The sequence below is a fragment of the Theobroma umbraticum genome, unplaced genomic scaffold (genome assembly GCF_002168275.2).
Source record: "Theobroma umbraticum cultivar Fairchild unplaced genomic scaffold, ASM216827v3 scaffold_182.0, whole genome shotgun sequence".
Taxonomy (NCBI): Eukaryota; Viridiplantae; Streptophyta; class Magnoliopsida; order Malvales; family Malvaceae; genus Theobroma; species Theobroma umbraticum.
Genome location: NW_018397291.1, coordinates 244,283 through 265,143, shown reverse-complemented (window position 1 = coordinate 265,143; position 20,861 = coordinate 244,283). Strand labels below are relative to the sequence as shown.

The 20,861-nt window shown below is 34.1% G+C and overlaps 4 protein-coding genes across 4 annotated transcripts; 2 read left to right on the top strand and 2 right to left on the bottom strand.

The window, feature by feature from the left end:
* The first annotated feature begins 3,028 nt into the window (after positions 1–3,028).
* LOC110428749 (putative terpene synthase 6) lies at positions 3,029–6,053 on the top strand. The gene is made up of 7 exons (XM_089785704.1): positions 3,029–3,296; positions 3,619–3,889; positions 4,012–4,384; positions 4,492–4,710; positions 4,832–4,973; positions 5,283–5,531; positions 5,655–6,053. Exons 1-7 carry the CDS (start codon positions 3,057–3,059, stop codon positions 5,952–5,954), a joined length of 1,794 nt encoding a protein of 597 aa, XP_089641830.1. The 5' UTR covers positions 3,029–3,056; the 3' UTR covers positions 5,955–6,053.
* A 913-nt stretch (positions 6,054–6,966) lies between these two features.
* On the top strand, positions 6,967–9,989 carry LOC110428751 (peroxidase 1-like). Its single transcript, XM_021444668.2, has 4 exons — positions 6,967–7,349; positions 7,714–7,911; positions 8,762–8,927; positions 9,030–9,989. Exons 1-4 carry the CDS (start codon positions 7,005–7,007, stop codon positions 9,497–9,499), a joined length of 1,179 nt encoding a protein of 392 aa, XP_021300343.1. The 5' UTR covers positions 6,967–7,004; the 3' UTR covers positions 9,500–9,989.
* Positions 9,990–10,315: 326 nt separating this feature from the next.
* On the bottom strand, positions 10,316–10,876 carry LOC149526209 (cytochrome P450 71D10-like). Its single transcript, XM_089785703.1, has one exon. It carries the CDS (start codon positions 10,874–10,876, stop codon positions 10,316–10,318), a length of 561 nt encoding a protein of 186 aa, XP_089641829.1.
* Positions 10,750–12,319, bottom strand: LOC110428750 (melianol synthase CYP71BQ5-like). The gene is made up of 2 exons (XM_021444666.2): positions 11,081–12,319; positions 10,750–10,927 (listed from the first exon to the last, which is right to left on the bottom strand). The coding sequence occupies exons 1-2, from the start codon at positions 11,974–11,976 to the stop codon at positions 10,885–10,887; spliced, it is 939 nt and encodes a 312-aa protein (XP_021300341.2). The 5' UTR covers positions 11,977–12,319; the 3' UTR covers positions 10,750–10,884.
* Positions 12,320–20,861: the final 8,542 nt, after the last annotated feature.

Here is a 20,861-nt window from a genome sequence, read left to right as displayed (position 1 = left end):
ATTTATTTTAAATGCAAATTTGTAGAAAGCATGAGTTGGTAGAAATGGTAGAAAATTGTGGATGTTATGACTTTGAAAATGGCTTTGGATATATATATATATATATACGTAAAGGTTTTTGAAATCGGGAAACAAGCTTTTTAATATGATTTATGTCAAGTATGTGCCTTATAGTTTGTGTGATGTGCATTCATGATTGAAACACATATCCACCATGCTAAATGACCTTTCAACCTCATGCAAAGAGTTTATATTTTAAAGTCTTATAAAGGATCTTATCATGTTACTACGTGAATATTTTGTAAATGATTTTGAAATGAACTTTTGAGAACCCAACTATATTTTTAAATAGTTTTATCAAATCGGAAGCTTCGAGAGTAGGTCGGTTGTCACTTTGGTTATGTGTGACCCTTGTGCACAAGTGAGCTCTAGCTAGAGAATCTTTGGGTCACCGATGGACTGTTAGACATGGCTAGGGCTATGGTTTGTGATTGTATGTGGCTAGGCCACAAGTGTTATACGCGGTTACAACCGCCTGATTTCTCCGATGTCGGCCAATATCATTGAGACTACCATGACATGTAGGGATCCAGTAGAGCGAAGCTCTTGGATGTTGTTACGTAGAAGTGGGTCCACATGTTATTTATTTCTATTCCTACTCAAGAGTGACATCTCTTTGGGTTTTTACGCACGTAGTTTTTTGCATGGTGAGAAATAACGATTTTTCCCACAGCTCCCTTACTTATACGATGACATTAGATTTGATTCCTCGCGTACAAGGTGATTTATGAATTTGTATATAAACTTTGTTAATGATGGATTTTATGTGAGCACGCGTGGTGATATTAAATTGCTCTAAGCTAGTGACTAAATGATTTCGACGGCAGAAATGTTTACATGAGTTGGTTTGATATTTGATTTAAATGACTATCTTGCATTAACTTACTAGTTTTACATATAAGGCACAAACCTTCTTTTTTGAGTTAATTTGTTTACATATATTCTTATATTTTTAATATTCAAATCTTCTACCTTTAGCTTGTTTCCCATCTACGCCCTATTCATGGAGTTGATGATTACTAAGTCTATGAGACTCACCCCTTATTTCCTTTTGCATATAAGTAATCGGTACAAGTGCATCGCTCAGCACATCAAGATTAGCTGCAATGTAGGTAATGGCATCTCTTAAACTTCCACTCTGAGTCGCTCCGCTACTTAAAAGTCGTGCTGTGTCAAGTAGTCGGACTTATAATGATAAATAGTTTATGGAAATGTATTTGCTAAAACTTGAGATTGTGTAATGATTACCAGTTAGTAGGTTGAATATGTTGTGGAGTTATTAAACCTGGTTATTGGTATCTAGATGCTACGTTTTGAATATTGTAATCATTTGGTATAAGTGGACTATAACATTAAAATTGTAAGTTGAGTTTAAATTGTTTGAAAGCTTAACTAAGGCTTGTTAGGGATTTGGTAGGTTCACTCGCTAGTCTCGGATGCCAGTAACAATCGAGGGAAGAGGTTGTTACAAATTGTATTCTTGATCTCTAAATCTCCTTGAATCCTTCAAATTATTCTCAGCTTGAATGACTTTATCGCTTGATTCTCAACTGTTAATCTGGTGTTTGGTTATTCTCCTAAAAGTCCTTCAAAAGGTTATTTTTATAAGGTTTTGAAGCTATGCCAAGTTGGATGAAAAAAGAAGTCAATTCGATCAAAATTTCCTTATCAAACTATGTGGGCTGCGGCCTCGACTCATTAATTATTAAAAATCGTAATTACTTTAGGACTGCTATAATGTTTCAAATTTGACATGATTTCTGATCACGTTCTAAGCCGAACTTGGAGAAGTGGTAGACAAGAAAGTTGTAGCTTTTTCTCTAAACTTTTTAACGGTCTAAAAATCGTTTCATTTGGAGCTCTATAGAGAGAGTTATGGTTGAAATACGAAAATATATACACTAGAAGTTTACACCTTGAAATTGCTTTTTTTCTTCTTTTAAAATTCTTCATTCATTAAACACCTACAAAAGTATAAATAAATCAATAACAATCTATCTTAATCACATTAACATTAAATTAATCATAAAATTAACTAGCATTAGATTGAATTAACTAATTTAAGTTTATTTAAATAAAATTTACTAATTTTTATACATTATTACAATAACTAAGCTAAATTAATATTAAAATTAAATCCAAATAAGATATAGAGTTATCGCCGAGATAGATGGATTCCTGAACCCACACGTAGTAACATCAAAATTTGTTTTGATGTTGTGGGTTTTGAATTTTCTCTGCTGTGATTGCTTTGAGTATGCTTTTTGCTAGACTTCACGCTGTGTGATTTTTTATTTTTTATTTTTGATTGTTGTTGCTGTTTGGCTCCCGATATGGTGGTTTTTGTGTATTGAGTTTTTGAGAGCTTTGATGTAGGATTGGTGTGGTTGTGATGTACGTCTCGCTTATGAGAGTATCGAACATTTGTATCCTTGCCATAATTCAACGATATTTACCCATTTCAAAAAAAAAAATGCTTGAAATTAAATCATCTAAAATTTGGGGATAACTCCCACCGAAACAAATTGGTGGGACCAAAACGCGTAAAGACTTATTGATGCCCATCTCTCTCCATTTATTACTTTGCGGCTGCGGCTGTCTGATTCAAACGCTTGTGGTTGACTAGCTTTTGCCGCCTGGTTTGAGAAAAAGATTGCATGGCAACCGTCGACGTAACCACGAATTCCTCTTGACAAAAGATATTCTTAATATACATTTTTAAAGTCTTCATTTCAGACACAATGGATATGGAACAAATTGCGGCTTGGGGAGAAATAATTGGACGAATAATAGATGGATAAAAGCTGTCATTAAACAGAAATAAAATATGCTGATCAATCATGGTTGGATGCAAGTCGTTAATAATTAAACAGAAATAAATAGTTTATCAGTTTCAAAATCCCAAAAAGGTTATCAATATATATAATATGCTAATGCTATGAAATATCAATATGTCTATAGCAGCTAATTAAGTTTACCCAGGCAAAAACATTTATATGGCACTCCAAGCCAGTATTTTCACCAAGTCCTGCTTCCACCGAGGCGTTTATATGCCAACTCTTCAGTCCAAATTTCGGGGGAGACAATGCTTGGCTTCCACAAACTCAATGGCTGCAGCAGCCCTGCAAGGCTCTCCGCTGTCGGCAAACACTCACCAAGAAGTCTTTCGTCCTTTGGCAGACTTCCCTCCGGATATATGGGGCGACTGTTTCATGTCTCTCTCGCTCAATAACTTGGTCACTCGCGTTTCTCACCTAAATTATATGCATTTGTATGTTAATTTTCACATTTATTATATACGATATAAGTAAGTGTTTATAGATAAAGAAAAAAAGGAAGGTAAAAGTATAATAGTTGGAAAATTAATAAATATGAAACAGAAAAAACATGAACCTTTTTGGTGTTTGAAAAAGAAATAAAAACATGAGTGAAAGACGTATGAAAAGTACAAATAATCAACAGTTCATTTGAAATTGAGGAGTAAAATATGATAACGAGAAAGTATCGAAGATCCTCAAATTATTGTCCCTTAAGTTGCTTTCCTTTTGCATTCGGCAGGAATTTGAATCACTCTCTAGGCAAGTAGAGGTGTTGAAAAAGAAGGTGAAGGACATGTTATCGGCTCCGAGTGACCAAGTAGAAAAAATCTTCTTGATCAACTCTCTATGCCGCCTTGGAGTATCATACAACTTTGAGAATGAGATTGAAGAGCAATTAAGATCCCTTTTTGTTTCCTTATCTAAACATATGGATGATAAAGACTATGACTTGGAAACAGTTGCATCCATATTTCAAGTTTTCAGGCTACATGGTTATCGAATGCGCTGTGGTAAGTCTCATATACGAATATATGTATATGAAAATTTTATTGAATTAGTTCATTGAGAACATTTTTTATCACTAGCATGCAACGAAGAAAGCTAGCTAATCCAATATTGGATTTTGTATCAGATGTGTTTAACAAGTTTAAGGACGGTGGTGGTGACTTCAAGGAAGTGTTAGCTACTGATGTCAAGGGCATCGTAAGCTTGTATGAAGCTAGCCAGTTCAGAATAAACGGCGAGAATATTTTAGATGAAGCCCTTGTTTTCACAACGAAGCACTTAGAGTCCTTGGCAGACCAATCAAGTCCCTATCTTAGAGAATACATAGGAAACGCTTTGAACCGACCTTATCACAAAGGCATGCTGAGAGTGGAAGCAAGGCAATATATAACTTTCTATGAAAAAGAAGAATCACCCAATGAAACATTGCTCAAGCTCGCAAAATATGATTTTAACCGAGTCCAACTTCTACACCAGCAAGAATTAAGCATCCTTACGAGGTAAATATTAGTTCTAAGCTTTAAGGATGATTGGTGCAAGTTATTCTTCTTTTGAGACAAACATGTTAGATGAAAATTGGTTGCAAACTCTAATATTTGTGTTGCAGTTGGTCCAAAGACTTGAACATAGCATCACAACTTTCTTACGCAAGAAACAGAACAGTGGAGATCTTCTTTTGGGCAGTTGGATTTTATTTCGAGCCACGTTATGCACGTGCCCGAAACATATTCACTAAGCTGCTGATCATCTTAGGATTTATAGATGATACCTATGATGCATATGGTACCTTCGAAGAACTCCAATGTTTCACAGATGCAATACAAAGGTACCCTTTTTATAATTTCCTTTTTTATACAAGTTTTGCTTTCCATTTGTTTCACATATGGAAGGTTTTTTCTTTTTTTTTCTTTCGTTGATGTCTGATCAAGTAAATTCTTCAAGTTTAGGTGGGATATTAGTTCCCTTGACCAGCTACCTGCAGATTATTTGAAATTTCTTTATGGGGCACTCCTTAATGTTTATGATGAAGTGGATAGAATGGTGAGCATGGATGGGAGATGTTACAGCATGTCTTTTACCAAAGATGAGGTGATCATTCTTTCTTTTCCTCCACATAATTACACAATTATCGATAGTTTTATTTACATTGATGAGAAGCATATATCTTAGAGTAAAGTTGTGTATATGTCATTTCCAAACCTATGCATCGTTATGATTTTTGTCCCTATGGTTTCAAATTTCACATTTTTTATTGAAGACTTCTCATTTGACTAAAAGCTCTATGCCCAATAAAACATGGGACAAAAAAAACATGCACCTTGTTATTTCTTTGATGCTTAAGGGCTGCTCTATGTACTGGAGTTGACACTAAGACTTTACCTGTTTGTGCTAAATTAGTTGAAGAAAATTGTGATTTCCTATCTGGTTGAAGCTCAGTGGACACATGAAGGTTATATGCCAACATTCGATGAGTATTTGGACATTGCATTACATTCAAGTGCAGCCATTCTAGTGATTGCTGAAGTCTTAGTTGGAATGGAAGAAGCAGATGCCAATGTTTTCGAATGGTTGAGAAATGGTGACAGTAAATCTCTTGCAGCAATAAAAATAATTGCCCGTCTCTATGATGACATCGCAACCAATGAGGTAATGTTTATAATTTTATTTTCAAAGGGGAAATAAAAAAATATTCTAATTACCATATTCTCTCATTCGACCAAGTAAGCTTTATAGTTTTAGCTAACTATATGCCCTTTGATATGATGGAAGGATGAGGAAAAGAGAGGACTAGTTGCTTGTGGAATCAAATGTTATATGAAGCAATATGGCGTTTCAAAGGAAGAAGCTATTGAAGAGTTTCGAAAAAGGCTTGTCATTGCTTGGAATGAGCTGAATGAAGATCATATGAGGCCGACGACTGTCCCAATGCAAATCCTTAATCGTGTTCTTAACATTGCATGTGTAATAGATCTTACATACAAGGATGAGGATGGATTTACCATGTCTGAGAAAATTTTGAAAGACCACATTTCCAAAGTGCTCGTTGAGCCCATTCCTATTTGCGAATAGGCTTTCCATGTCTGTACAAGTACGACTACATATTGTGTTTGCAAGTTAGGTTAGGGTGCATTTTAGTTTGCCTCCTCCCTTTCCTGTTGAACATTAGAAGTCTCCACTTCCTTTCAATAAAATTCTCAGTGGTCAAAGTTTGATGATGAAAAGTTATATTGACCAAACCTTAATTTTGAAGTTTCCTGTGAATTTATCATCTCTTAAAATCAACCACTGATGGTCAGTGCATGGCCATTGTGTTTCTCCCAAATTAGGAAGAATTTAGGCTTCAGAGATATTTATAGCTACCCAAGAGTCTGACTAGGCAAACACATGAGTGCCTAAGAATTTGTCTTTTTCTTTGTCATTTGATAAGTGGATTAAAATACAAAAAAAAACGTAAAAAAACGCAACATCAAAGGAGAGCATTACGCTAAAATTAAATACAAACCAAGTAAACTCCAAGAAATATTATTTTATTCTTAACCCATTGGGCCACATAACCCAACAATTCTTCATTTTTAATTTTTTTTGCACTTTATTTCCATCTCGTTTATATATATATATAAAATATTGATTCTAACTTACAAAGTTCTTCTCTGATGCCACGTGTTCATGCTTGAAAAAAATTCTGACGTCGAATGTAGGAGGATTTAGATGAAATTACATGAATTTTAAAAGATATTTTAGTTTTCTTCTTCTTTGTTTTCAATTTTCAAATTTAGTTTTTCAAATTAGTTGATTTCCTATCTTTTTCAATTAGTGGTCTTGCTTTTGTAACCGAAATGAATATATACATATTGAATGAGTTCTAGTTTTCTGATGCATCTTTTCAAAAGAATTGTGAACTAACTTTTTCCTTTTCTTTTTGTTTTTTGCTTATTACTTATAATGTAGGTACTACTTAGACCATAAAAAAGTATTAAAGAAAGAAAAAATAAAAAACAAAAAGGAGGATGAAAGTAGTTATAAGAAAACGGCAATTTGGTGGTCTTAACAAGAATCTCTTCCCGCGCGTTCTCCTCTCTCTGTTTCCAAAAACCAACAAGAAAAAAGAAAGGAGAAAGAATGCGGGGTTTATCGATCGGAGCGGCCTCGGTACTGCTTAGAATCGCAGTCGTAATCTCCCTGAAACGCTCAATAAATGAAGTGAAGGTTCCTTCTTGCGATGGATTCCATAACATTTACCTTGATAACATAGAAGAAGATCAAGAAGAAGAAGAAGATGATGAGGAAACCACCACAGCAACAACAATAACCGGTAGAGGCAATGACCATGACTACGATTTCTATAGGAACACATGTCCACAAGCTGAAACCATAGTCAGGTCGAAAATGGCTCAAATCGTCTCTCGGCATAACGATGTTCCTGCTGCTCTATTGCGCCTCTTCTTTCATGACTGCTTTGTCAAGGTAAATTAGCTTTTCTTGATGTGAGCATTGCTCTGTTAATAGCAATTTGGGTTTGAAGTTTTGTGAGTTTTCCCACAATTGCAATTAGTTAATATGCTGTTGACTGTGGGGGTTGAGGGTTAACATGAAAACAAACTTAATTTCTTGCCCTTTTCCTTTGTAGTAGTTAACATTAGCTGTTCTGGCTATTCTAAAGATTTCAAGTTTCTTAGGTTATTAGTTGCTGTTTTGGCAGTTTTGTGCCTTTATTTTAAAATTTTCTGTGTTTGACAGAGTATATTTTTCTTTCTATTGCTTCAATGGTTTGCTGCGGTAGTTTTGATCACGATATAGCTCTTAATCTTGTGGGTATTTTCTGAATCAGGGTTGTGATGCTTCAGTCATCTTAACTGACAGCAAAGGTGAACGAAGCAATTTCACTGAGAGGCAAGCTGTGCCAAATAGGACATTGAAAGGTTTTGACATATTAGATTTGATTAAGGAGGAGGTTGAAAAGGCTTGTCCTGGAGTAGTATCATGTGCTGACATACTTGCACTTGCCACCAGAGATGGCATTCTTCTGGTCTGTTTAATCTCTCTCTTCGTAAATGTTCTTTTTCTTTCTGAAATTCCTCTTCCATTCAAGGGAAATCAAGGTTCAAAAATTTGAGGGGTTGTGTTAGTTTTGAGTATGATATATACTCGTGTTGGTGTGTAAGGCATAGACTGGTAAAAGACTACCTCTCTCTGCACAATTTTGTAAATGGAGACTCTGGTTAAATACTCTGGGCTACTCCTCCAACTGGTTGCTCAAAAATCAAAGTGTAAAGCAATTTAAGTTGATTTTCTAGTATAACTGTAATAGACTGTTTAACAGATACAGGATTTTACAAATATGCTGCTTTCTCTCAGTATTATGCCCTTTTTGTCATTGCCCATAATCGTGCTTTTTTCAAACCTTCAAAAGTGCAGCAACTTCAAAGTGATTTTGGATTTCACATTATGCTTTAATTAAGATGTCATTAGCGTGAAAACAAACAGATGTAGATTGGAATTGGATATTGGGAGGAGGATTAATATCATTTACAATATTAGCAGTAAGAGTATGATGCTTTCACTGATGGAGCTTTCTATTAGGAACATCTCAAAACTGAATTGTTTGGACTTTGGAGACATGCTATTGTTCTTTGGACCTCTTGCTTTTTGTCCTTCCTTTTGTATTCTGAAAACCAAAGAAAAAAATAAAGAAGCTAAGATTGTAGCCGAACATGTTACCCAATCCAGATAACTGCATGCGTGGTTCTCTTTGAGGATACTCATTCATATTTATTTTCAATGCTTATATCACGAAACAATGTTTGTTTCAGAGTTTATCACTATATATTTGAAAGTATGCTGGTTTCTTAATGCACTATCTTCCATTTGAATCACAGGTTGGTGGCCCATTTTACCCTGTATTCACGGGTAGAAGGGATAGCATTCACTCTTACTTCAATGAAGCAGTTGTTGAGATTCCAAATCCTGATGGTAACCTCTCGGAGACACTTCACCTCTTTGGCCTTAAAGGTTTTGATGAAAGAGAGACAGTCACTCTTTTAGGTATATACCTGGCATTTTTGTCCCCTTACCTTATCTCCCTCTACATGGTCCTTGAAAAATGAAACTTAAGATGTCATAATGGTTCTTTCTGATTATCTGAAGGGGCACATAATATTGGAAAAATTAGCTGTGAGTTTATTCAGAATCGCCTCTACAATTTCTTAGCGACTGGACAGCCAGACCCAAGTGTTCCATTGGATTTTCTCAATGAAATGAGAATAAATTGTCAAGAAATTCGTGACAGCAGAAATGGTTTGTCTCCTACAGCTGCAAATCCATCTATCTCGGAAAGTACTATCTTCCGAGGACTAACTTCAATTTCCTCTGGAGCTGGTTTTGACAATCACTTTTATCAGAACTTGGTAAGGGGAAGAGGACTCCTCTTTTCTGATCAACAACTAATGGCTGATGAGAAGACTGCTAGATACGTAAGGGATTATGCCTTTGGTGATGGATCAGCCTTTAGAACAGACTTTGCCAGGGTTATGGTAAAGATATCTATACTCAATGTATTGACAGGATTCCAAGGTCAGGTCCGAACTAACTGTTCCCTGCCTCTCTATGGCTCTTAAACAACAGTCTTCTAACCTGGTTGTGCATTTTGAGATTCTCCATTTCTTTACTAGTTTAATGTACTAGTATCTCCAGGAGTTGTACAATTGATGAAAAACCTTTTGCTTCAATACCTTCAACTACTACTAGACCCGATTGTGGAGCGGTAATCAAGTTGAGGATGACATTTTGATCTGTTTGCAAGTTTGATCAGGAGAAATCTGGACAAGTAATATCTGTAGCGTACGAGCATGATTTCACCCCAGCATTTTTGCCTGGTATTTGGAAACTATTCTGTGTGAGTGTGAAGCATTAATTTGCAAATTCCTAGCTGTCATGGTAATCACTCACAGGATTCCTAGATGTCGGATTATTATCATCTGTCTGTGTAGAGACTGTTGTCTCTAGAAATGCAAGATTCTGTCAACCCTTTTGGTTGTCAAAAATGGGAATGTCAAAACATAAAATCTTTTAGTTATCATAATTGTCATCTTCTTCTTCTTTGTTTTACATGCAAAAGTTGTGTTCATGCTTGTCTCATATTTTAATCTGTCATGAGCAGGACTACAGGCTCCATGTAGTCTTGCATATTCGAATAATGTTGTGCTTAATTTGGTTTAGCAAAATAAATTTCACTGCCAGATCAAATCAAGTCAACAAAAGGATGGAAGCTAAAACCACTAGGGAATGGGGCACAACAGATAGTGCACAAATGCAGATTCTGATACATAGATGAACTAGAGTTTTAGGGCGTACTCTAATTTGCAAAAACTTGCCCCATTCTTCTTTTCAAGAAAAGTTCCATTTTTGGCTTAAAGTATGTAGAAATTATGGAGTCACAGCTGATGCGGAATGAGAACTAAGCACAGATCTTCTTTTCTTCGCAATGAAGCACTGAAAAGCTCAGTCATGTCTAAATCTTCAGCCTTCTTTCCATTGGGAAGCTTCCAGTCAAAATGGTAGAGCATATTTGCAAGTGAAAGCTCTACACTGGCGATACCAAACGATATACCAGGACACATCCTCTGTTCAGCACCGAATGGAATAAATTCAAAGTCTGTTCCTTTATAGTTAATTGAACTATCGCAAAATCTCTCAGGATAAAACTTCTCAGCTTCAGTCCAGTAATTTTGATTTTGTCCTATTGCCCATACATTAACTATGACCCTAGATTTGGCAGGTATGACACATCCATTAACCTCACAGTTCACTTGGCATTCTCTTGGAAGTAGCAAAGGACCTGGAGGGTGCAATCTTAGTGTCTCTTTGATAACTAGTCTGAGGTACTTTAACTCATGAATGCCTAATTCATCAACGTCTCTTCTACCAGCAAACACATGCCTCACCTCTGCCTGTGCCCTTTTCAATACTTCAGGGTTTCTTAATATTTCTGACATTGCCCATTCTACAACTGTAGATGAGGTTTCACTGCCCGCAAGGAACATATCCTGAAATAGGTAGGATTATTAAGTTTCAATTAAGCATGCACAAAAGACTGGTTTTCTGTGTGCCAACATTATGATCGCACCTAGCCAAAACATAGAAAAGAGAAAAAAAAAAAGGCATTTCATTATAAAGGAACAGACTTTGAATTCACTAACCAGAATAATAGCTTTGATGCTGCTGGTTGATAAGGGAACTTCAAGGTCTCCACGATCCTGAATATCCAGAAGGACTTGGACGAGACGTCTACTTCACTTTCTCCTGTCGTTGTTGTTAATTTTGTAGCTCTATGTTCCTGAATGATGCTTTCAAGAATCTCATCTACCTTGTTATGCAGTTTTTTAATTTTAGGCCTCATGGCATTGATCAGATGGAGCAATTTTGCGGAAGGATAGACATCAACAACACTGAGACCTCCAAACATCGCTACAATGTCCGGAAGAAGTTTCTTGAATGCATCCTGATGCTTACATTTCCCACCAAAGGCTGCTCTGGAGAATATGTTGAGTGTTGAAGAGTACAAGAAGTTCTTAAGGTTAATGGGCGATCCTGCTTTCGATGAGATGGTTCTTACTAAATTAGATATCTCCTCTTCCCTGATTGGTCTAAATGACTGAACTCGTTTCTGACTTAATACCTCCCGCACACATATTTTGCTTATTTGTCTCCTGTAATCTCCACGAGCAAATATAATATCTCTAAAGTTGTAAGTTATGAGCTGTGCAGCATAGAGATAAGGCCTCTCAGAGAAAACAGAGTTGTGGGTTTTCATCACTTGTTTAGCAGCTTCTGGTGAAGAAATCACAACCGTTGATACTTCCCCAAGTTGCAGAAGCATCACTGGACCATACTTCTGAGCCAATCGGGCAAGGCAGCGATGAGGTTGAGTCCCAATAAGAAGGTGCAAGTTTCCTATCAGAGGCAATTTTGGAGGACCTGGTGGTAGCATTGGTGGAAGGCCGCTAGATTCGGTATTCATCCATGTCCTCAAAGCCCTGAATGTGACGAAGAGAAAGGTAAGAAGGAACAAGAAAAAGGGGAGTTGGTTTTCCATGAGAGCAGTGGGAAAGAATTAGATGGAGGGGAAGTTTCCTTTGTTGATTATGAATCTCCACTCTTACTCGGAAATTTTTGTTGGAAGGGTGAGATTTGGGGAAAATTCAGTGCCAAAAGCATTTAATTTGAATTTAGTGGTCTCATTTCATATGTTTTGTCAACAGCTGAACAGTGCTGTTATTGATATTTTATGTTTGCTTTCCATGAAGCATGCAATTTGCATGTTATATGTCCCAATCAAATGACCCTTTTGCGTTTTATTTCACTGGAATTAGCAAGAAGTTGAATGGAAAAATGTAAAAGTAAAACGATTTGTGTTCTACAACGAAACAAAAGATATAAAATATGAAAGGATAAATATCAGCATATCACATGCTGTGGGTCTCGTGTCTTCTTCTTCTTCATTCATGGCAGACTCCCAACTTCAACACTCTTAAGAAGCCAATTAAGAAGATGTGAATTACGCTCAAGTCAAGCATCTGAGACCAAGAAAGTTTGGTTGTAGATGCTAGACGTACGATTCAACAAGCTCATTAGGAAGCACTTGCCAAAGAAGAAGATAATGATGGGGACATGAAGTAATCGTGATATCAAATTTGAGTTACACTTAATACGGGTCTCGTTTGTCCTGTTGATCATTTGAGGCTCATGTGTCACTCAAATTGTAAGAAGTACATATTAAAGAGAGTCTTAATAAAATTGAAAAAACAAAATATTATAAGGTTTACAAAGAAATAAAAATACAAAAAAATTAGAAAAAGTAAGATGAAAATAAGAGAAAAAAACAATGATTGCTGCCCTTCATAATTTTCTCCACTATCTGGTGTCGACAAATCCATAAGAAATCAATTTATTGTTGGAAGTATTTAATTATTTTGTTAGCACATGTCTATTTGTTTCCTTTTCTTTTTCCCTATGGGGACATGATTTTATGTCTAAACTTTATTGCTAAAGGACAAAATTGTTGGTTTGAACTTATGCATCATTTTGCCAGAGGATAAGATCCTTTTATGGAAGCTGTTTAAAGGTCAAAACCAAAGTCTAAATCTTTAAATTAAGTTTAAAAATTTTACTACAAATGTGTTTCGTCAAAGTATATATTTTATATTAATTTATTGATATATTTATCATTGAAATTTAAATTAATTTTCTTAATTAATAATAAAAATGCACGTAAATGCATGCAGATGCCATCATGATCTACAAAGTAATAATTTTATGTCTAAATATATATGTGTATTTTCGTATGTGTATATGTATAAATATATGAAGGTATAATACTTAACAACGTTTTTGAATTATTTAAAAAATTTAAATAAGTTTTTATTTTTTTATTATGTTCAATCAAGTACTTTACTTTTAATTTGGGTAAAATAAATTCTTATAATTTACAATTGATTAACTATCTTTATTAAAAAGTTATTTGTTATCTTATATCACATGATAGTGACATTATATGTTAACATATCATAATTGATAGTGACATAGTATGATGACATGATCACGTAATATTTTAATTATCTACGTCAACATTATATCAATATCATGTAAGTATAAAATGATAACTGATATTTTTATTAATAATAATTAATTAATTATTAATTATAAAAATTTATTTGACTTAAAATAAAAGTATAAGGGATTGATTAAACTAAATATAAAAATAAAAACAATAATTTGTTCAAATTTTTTAAAGGAATTTAAGAACTTTTTAAAGTAGTATACCATATATGAACTTATTTTCTAAAGTTGATGACCAACAGTAAAAAACTAGATTACAAGTTTCCGATGACAAGTAATTTTGGTGGACCCGGTGATAGCTTTGAAGCAGGGCAATTGGATAATTTTGGATTTCAATCACGTCGTCAAAGGTAAGAATGAATTAAAAGGAGGGGAAATGGTTTTCCTTGCGAGGTTTGGCATGGCAGGAATAGGCGACTACTCGAAGGTTAGAAAACTGTGGGAAAATGTGATTCCTAAAACTAAGGTTTACAAATTTTTTGTTTCATTACTTTCAAATAATAAGTTGATGTTAGTTATCTGTTTATTTACTATATTAATATAATGTCAATTATTGAATTTGTTAGTACAATTAAATAATACTAACTTAATTGATTAATTACATAAAAATAAAATAACTACATCAAATAGTTTAAAGTTATATATGTATATATATATCTCTTTACACTTTTCCTATAAAATAGATTTTTTTATTTTGTATTTTGTTTCACATGCACAGAGAAAAACTACCCCTTTTTATTGTGTAACTTCTACTTGACTATTTTCTTCAAACATCGATTTTTTTACCCTTGTAATGAGTGTGCTAAATTCTAGTGTACTTATTTTCTTTTGCTTTTATGGTAATTAGATCTTGTCTCACTTACCACTAGGTATACCAACAGGTATGGTATTCGTTATTTTTCATATACCCAAACCTAGTGATGGATTCGAGATTTTACATGAGCGGTGGCTAAAGGGCAATCATACAAGATCATTGATTAGATCAATGATTTCATTTGAAGTAAAAAATTAATCATTTTTAAATAAAATTAAATTATAACATAAAATTTCATTCACAATTTAAATAAAAGTTTTCAAATTTATTAATACAAATAGATATAAAGCAAAAAAAAGGTAATATTATACTTTTGCGTTAGGCATCATAAGCTGTTCTCGACGTGCTTTCATGTTTTCAAATTTATCTTCACATATAAGAGAATAAAAGTATACTCATTAAATTAACAATACATAACAACAACTGAGCTATAATATCTTTTATAAATTCAAATATTACTAATATAAAGTAAATGTAAAAATTAAAATTAAATTGAAATTTGGGAATTAAAGAAACATTACCTATGAATTACGATAGATTAATGCTAAATGTTAGAGATTTCAAAATTTGTGAGTTAAAAGAATTTAGTATAATTATTTGATTTGGAGAGAAAGAAATGATTCATTGATTCAGAAAAAAAGAGAATAGCAGAAAGGGATTTCAAGTTTGTGTGAGTTAAAGGGTTTACTATAGTTATTAGGTTTGGAGAGAAAAAAAAATTGTTTATTGATTCACAAAAAAAGAGACTAGGTGAAAGGGTGAAAACCATGTGTAAAGGGAAAAAGAGAAGAGAAAGTGAAAGGGTGAAAACCATGTACGAAGGGAAAAGATAAGAGAAAGGGATTTCAAATTTGTGTGAGTTAAAGGATTTAGTATAGTTATTTGGTTTGGAGAGAAAAAAATTGTTTGATTGATTTACAAAAAAAGAAAATTAGAGAAAGGGTGAAAATTATGCGTAAAAGCAAAACAAAAAATTAATACTAAATGTTAGAGATTTTTAAAATTTTGCTAAGTTAAAGAATTTTGTATAGTTGTTTGGTTTAGAGAGAAAAAAATTGTTTATTGATTAAGAAAAAAAGAGAATAGGAGAAGGGGATTTCAAGTTTTTACGAGTTAAAGGGTTTAGTATTGTTTTTTGGTTTGGAGAGAAAAAAATTTGTTTGATTGATTCACGAAAAAAAGAGACTAGGAGAAAGGGTGAAAATCGTGTGCAAAGAGGAAGAAAATAAGAGAAAGAGGTTTCAAATTTGTGTAAGTTAAAGTGTCACATCTCATTTTTGGGAGGGATCATGATCGGCACTAGGATCTATGTGGGTATAGCTTACTAGACCCTAGTAAGTCTCTTTACATCATTCTATCATGAATCAATCACATTTGCCTCATTTGCCATCATCATTACCATCATACATGCATAGAACATTAGTTGACATAATCATAGACATCCATGCATAGACATAAACACACAATTATGGACTTCTCAACATAAACTGTGTGTATGCTTTTATTCATAATATTTGTACCTTTTACAATACATGTAAATTCTGTAAATGCCCCCCAAGTGCTTATATGGGCTCACAGGTCGTCATTCTTAATATTCACATAATATCATATAAATAGCCTACCATTCGATGGCTTGATATTCTAGTATAAACAAGCAAACATAGACAATAATATAAAGACCAGCTCATCAAGTGGTATATGACTTGACTTTTTAGGCTTTAAGAAGATTGTTATACCACTTACTAAGAAGGAAGAACAGATTCATGTCTCCATGACTTAGATGGTTGGAGAGCTATCATTGATTTACCAAAAAAATAGGGAAACTAGCGTGTGAGTCACAAAGACTCTATGAGTGAGTACGGGAAGGGGACAAGCCAAGAAAGAGAGTTTTTGCCAAAATTACATCATTAACATAAACATAATTCTTAAGATAAGTTACTTCAATTGCAAATTTCTCACAAACTAGAGTTGTTATAATTCAGTCTTATTTTCATAATGAAATAAACATTTCATAAACATACAGTTCCTTAACCAGTTGAACATTTATGCAAAACCTTTAGGAAAAGTAAGGAAGTTGTACCTTACTTGTGGTATTAGATCCTCCATAAGGGAAATGATATTTAACTATATAAACCCAAACTAACTCCATACTCATCATAACCCGCATGAGTTGCTCATGTACTTAAGATTATCCAATAGGATTCAATCATAGCATATTATGATCATCTCTCAAGCCACCTAACTTGACACTAGGACATTGTGAAGACACTTGGGCATTGTGAAAGACATCAATCATAGTGAGGTTGGAAACCCCATTAGGCGAATCACCAATCTTGGCAAGGTTAGAAAACCCTACTAAGGTGAAAAATAGCCAAAATCCCACTTGGTTGGCCAAGCCAAAGATATTAAAAACCTTTTACTCTTTTGAAAAGAGTCTAGAGAAATAAGTATTCCTGCTTAAGAAAATATTCTTTATTTATTCTCAACTTCAATGTCCTATAACTAAGCCTAAGGGTCTTATTTATAGTGTTATGGGCCCACATCTTAATAAAACTCTACTTCAGGTTATCTAGTACAAGTAGAGTAGTTAACAAGAGATTCAAATAAAATAGGTGTTTTATTCCTAAATTATTCATGATTAGCCTAAAGTCCTAGTACAAGTGAATTAAATAAAAAGGAGACTTCTATTATACTTATAATTCTTAAATAATAATAATCTAATAATATACTTTTGTATTATTTTCTCTAGGTTGGAGAAAAATCATCTTCAAGATCCATGTCTTCTTTATGTTTTCTATAGTAAAGAGAGAGATCAGTTACGTTGAAAGTACAAGAAACTTCACAATCTCCAAGAAGTTCAATCTTGTAAGCATTCTTATTAATACATTCCAAGTCTTGGAATGGCCCATCAGCTCTAGGAGGTAATTTGGCACAAGACTTAGGAAAACGTTCTTTCCATAAATGAATCTACATTAAGTCTCATTCTTTGAAACTAGCTAGCTTTTTATGCTTGTTGGCTTGCTTTTGGTATCAGGTAGTTTGACGAATAATTTCTTTCGAACTTTTTCATGAAGCTTCTTGATTTGCTTAGCATGTTCTTCAACATTAGCATTAAATTCATGAGTAGTTGGTAACGCAGGAAGGCCTAAAGGACTAAGAAGGCATTTGCCATACACTACTTCGAATAGACATCTTCTAATTGTTTGGCTCACAGAATTATTATGAGAAAATTTTGCTTGTGGTAGCAAAAGTTCCCATTAACGAATGTGTTTACCCACAACGCTTTGCAATAAGTTTCTCATACTTTTACTAACCAATTTTGTTTGACTATCCTTTGATAAGGGTGAAGATACTTCGTTCTCCTTAGAAACTAATAGGAGACATAAATGGTTTGACTCACAATAAGCTTTGTTTAGGCTAGACACAGTGATGAGTGTTTTGTCTTCCTCTTGTTTTATTGGGTGGTCTTATGGTTTTAGTGGAGTCAACATAATTTTACTCCATCCTTGATGAAGGAATAAGTATTCTTGTATCCGTCATGCTGAGCTCGATGATCATATTGCCCTAGGCGTCTCAACAACAGGTGGCATGCATCCATTAGGATAACATCACCCTAGGTTTCATCTTAATACTTGTTTCCAATAGAGAATTGAACACAACAATGCTTTGTAACCTTAACTTCATTTCCTTTTCTCAACCATTGTAGCTTGTAAGGATAAGGATGTACTTTAATTAGACATTTCAAACTTTCCACCATGTAGCTAGCAACAACATTTTCATAGTTTCCACTAACAATAATGACATTGCAAACATTTCCTTGGGATGTGCACCTTGTATAGAATATGTTGTGACAAAGCCAACTTTCATCTTTAATCATCATAGCAGTATTTAAGTTATGTCGAACAACAAGAGCTTCTCCATGGTCAACAGCAACTTCTTCTGTCTCATCTTGGTTGAATATTTCTAGCTCATCCTCTACTTCTTTCATGCTAGGTTATTCCATAACTCCTTCTTCTACTAGGGAAATAATTGTTTGATTTGGACAATTAGAAGCAATATGCCCAAATCCTTGGCCTTTGAAGCACTTCTAATTGACATTAGAAACATAAGTAAAAGTAGTCTCTTTATGATTATTATTCGAAGTTTTGGAAGAGTTGACCTTTGGAGGTGAAATAGTTGCAGAAGTTTGTCTTTCATGGTTTGAGGTAGATTCTTGTTGTCTAGATGAACTCACTAAGCTTTTCCATAATCATTGTTTCTCAACCTTTAATGCTAATCTGATGACATCATTTAAGTTTAAATATGGTTGTAGTTGAACAACATATGCAATTTCAATATTGAGACCTCAAAGATAATGAGCTATAATTTGCTCTTTGGGTTCATAGGCATTGCACTTCGTGTGAAGCTGTACGAACTCCATTGTATATTCTTCCATCGATAGTGTTTTCTACCTCAAGTAATGAAATTTAATTAAAATTGGTTATCGATAATGCTCAAGAAAGAACTTACATTTAAGTTCTTGACGCATCTTATCCCATGTTTTGATTTTGTTGTGACCTTCTTTGTTTCGTTGTTGTTTGAGATTTTCCTTTCGAATAAAGGCATGCTTCTTCAATTTAATTGCAACAAGCTTCATATGTTTTTCATCGGGAATATCTTTGAGCTTGAAAACTCTTTCTACTATGTAGAACCAGTCAAGGAAGTTATCAGGGTGAAAGTCTCCCTTCAAATTTAGGAATGTCGACTTTGATTCCCAAATCTTTAGTAACAACAATTCTCAGACAATGTATAGGTACTTTTTCATCGAAAGATAAATTTTTATGGAAATGGTTGGTATCGTCCTCTTCATCACTGGAGCTATTATTGTTGATTTAAGCAGTATCACGTTTTGTGAGCTGCTCTTATAATTCTTGAATTTGGTGACATAGTTCTTGAATCTAGATCTCAAGATCGTTTATTTGACAATTTTCGAATCTTGGTGGCATTTTCTTGGCTCAACAAGAAGAGTCGAAACCAAAAACAACAAAAACCCAAACTATGCAACAAATAATAATCCTCACGCTCTGATACCAAACTGACATCGGGTCGTTATGAAGACACTTGGGCATTGTAAATGACACCAATCGTGGCGAGGTTGGAAAGCCCACTATGGTGAATCATCAATCTTGGCAAGATTAGAAAACCAACTAAGGTGAAAAATAGCCAAAATCCCACTTTTGTTAACCAAGCCAAAGATAGTTAAAACCTTTTTCCCTTTTGAAAAAAGTCTAGAGAACTAAGCACTCCTACTTAAGAAAATATTCTTTATTTATTCTCAACTTCAATATCTTATAACCAAGCCTAAGGGTCCTATTTATAGTGTTATAGGCCCACGTCCTAATAAAACTCCACTTCAAGTTGACTAGTACAGCTAGAGTAGTTAATAAGAGATTTAAATAAAATAAGTATTCTATTCCTAAATAGAACATGACAAGGTTAAAGTCTTAGTGCAAGTAAATTAAATAAAAAGAAGAATTCTATTATACTTATAATTTCTAAAGAATAATAATCTAATGCTATACTCTTGTATCATAACTCAAGTAGTCAAATTTTATTTCATATAGCTTAAGTAATGATTTTTCAATACATAAAACTCAAGTGGTTATTCTTTGTTTATAATCCATGAAATCAACCAATGCATTGGAACTTGATTTATTTACTTGTCTAACTTGGCATTCTTATAGCTTAGATTTTGATCTACAACTTATAAGGAGCAATCACAAGAAGCATCACAATAGCAAAAGTAAAAAAGCAATAATCATGAATGCAGGGGATGCTTACTCAGTCCTAGCCCATGTTTGGGTGTCCCACATCTAGGAATAATAAATAGGTGGTTCCTCTACCCCACCTAGGCTCTATACATCTGTGTGTGGTACGAAGAACCATATGGCACTGCAAGTAGGAATCTTACCACCATCCTTGCTCACCACTGTCCCTATAGCCCCAACTCAAGGTTATATACGACTATGTGTGATGCATACCCCACATCAGGTTTTCATTACAAGTGAGTGGTATCTCGTATCCCCTCCTTAACTTAAGGCTATATATATACATAATTGTGCTTGGTACGATGCCCCATCTAGCTCTTATCACCATATAAAATATTACATATTCATATGTGCATCATCAACATACCATACACATATTTCTCTATAACTCATACTCACAAACAAGATCATCTAATAAGGTATGTGGGACTTTATCACATATTATTCGATAGAATCATGTCCCACATGTTCAAGTTTTTCTCATATAGAAAAATATCATAAGCTTAAGGGTGGGAACATTTACCTTTATGTAAGCTTTCACCTCTATTGTTCCATATCAATCATTTTGGTACTTTTTTACCATGAATCGTATTCTTCCGGTTATACTCAATGATCATGTTCACCATCAAGGATGAAGGTGGGAACAGACATCCAATTATCATCCATAAGTCCATTCACTTTTCATACTTATCGTCATACTGGAATTGAGGCATTTGAATTAAACATTTAATAGGGCTTGTC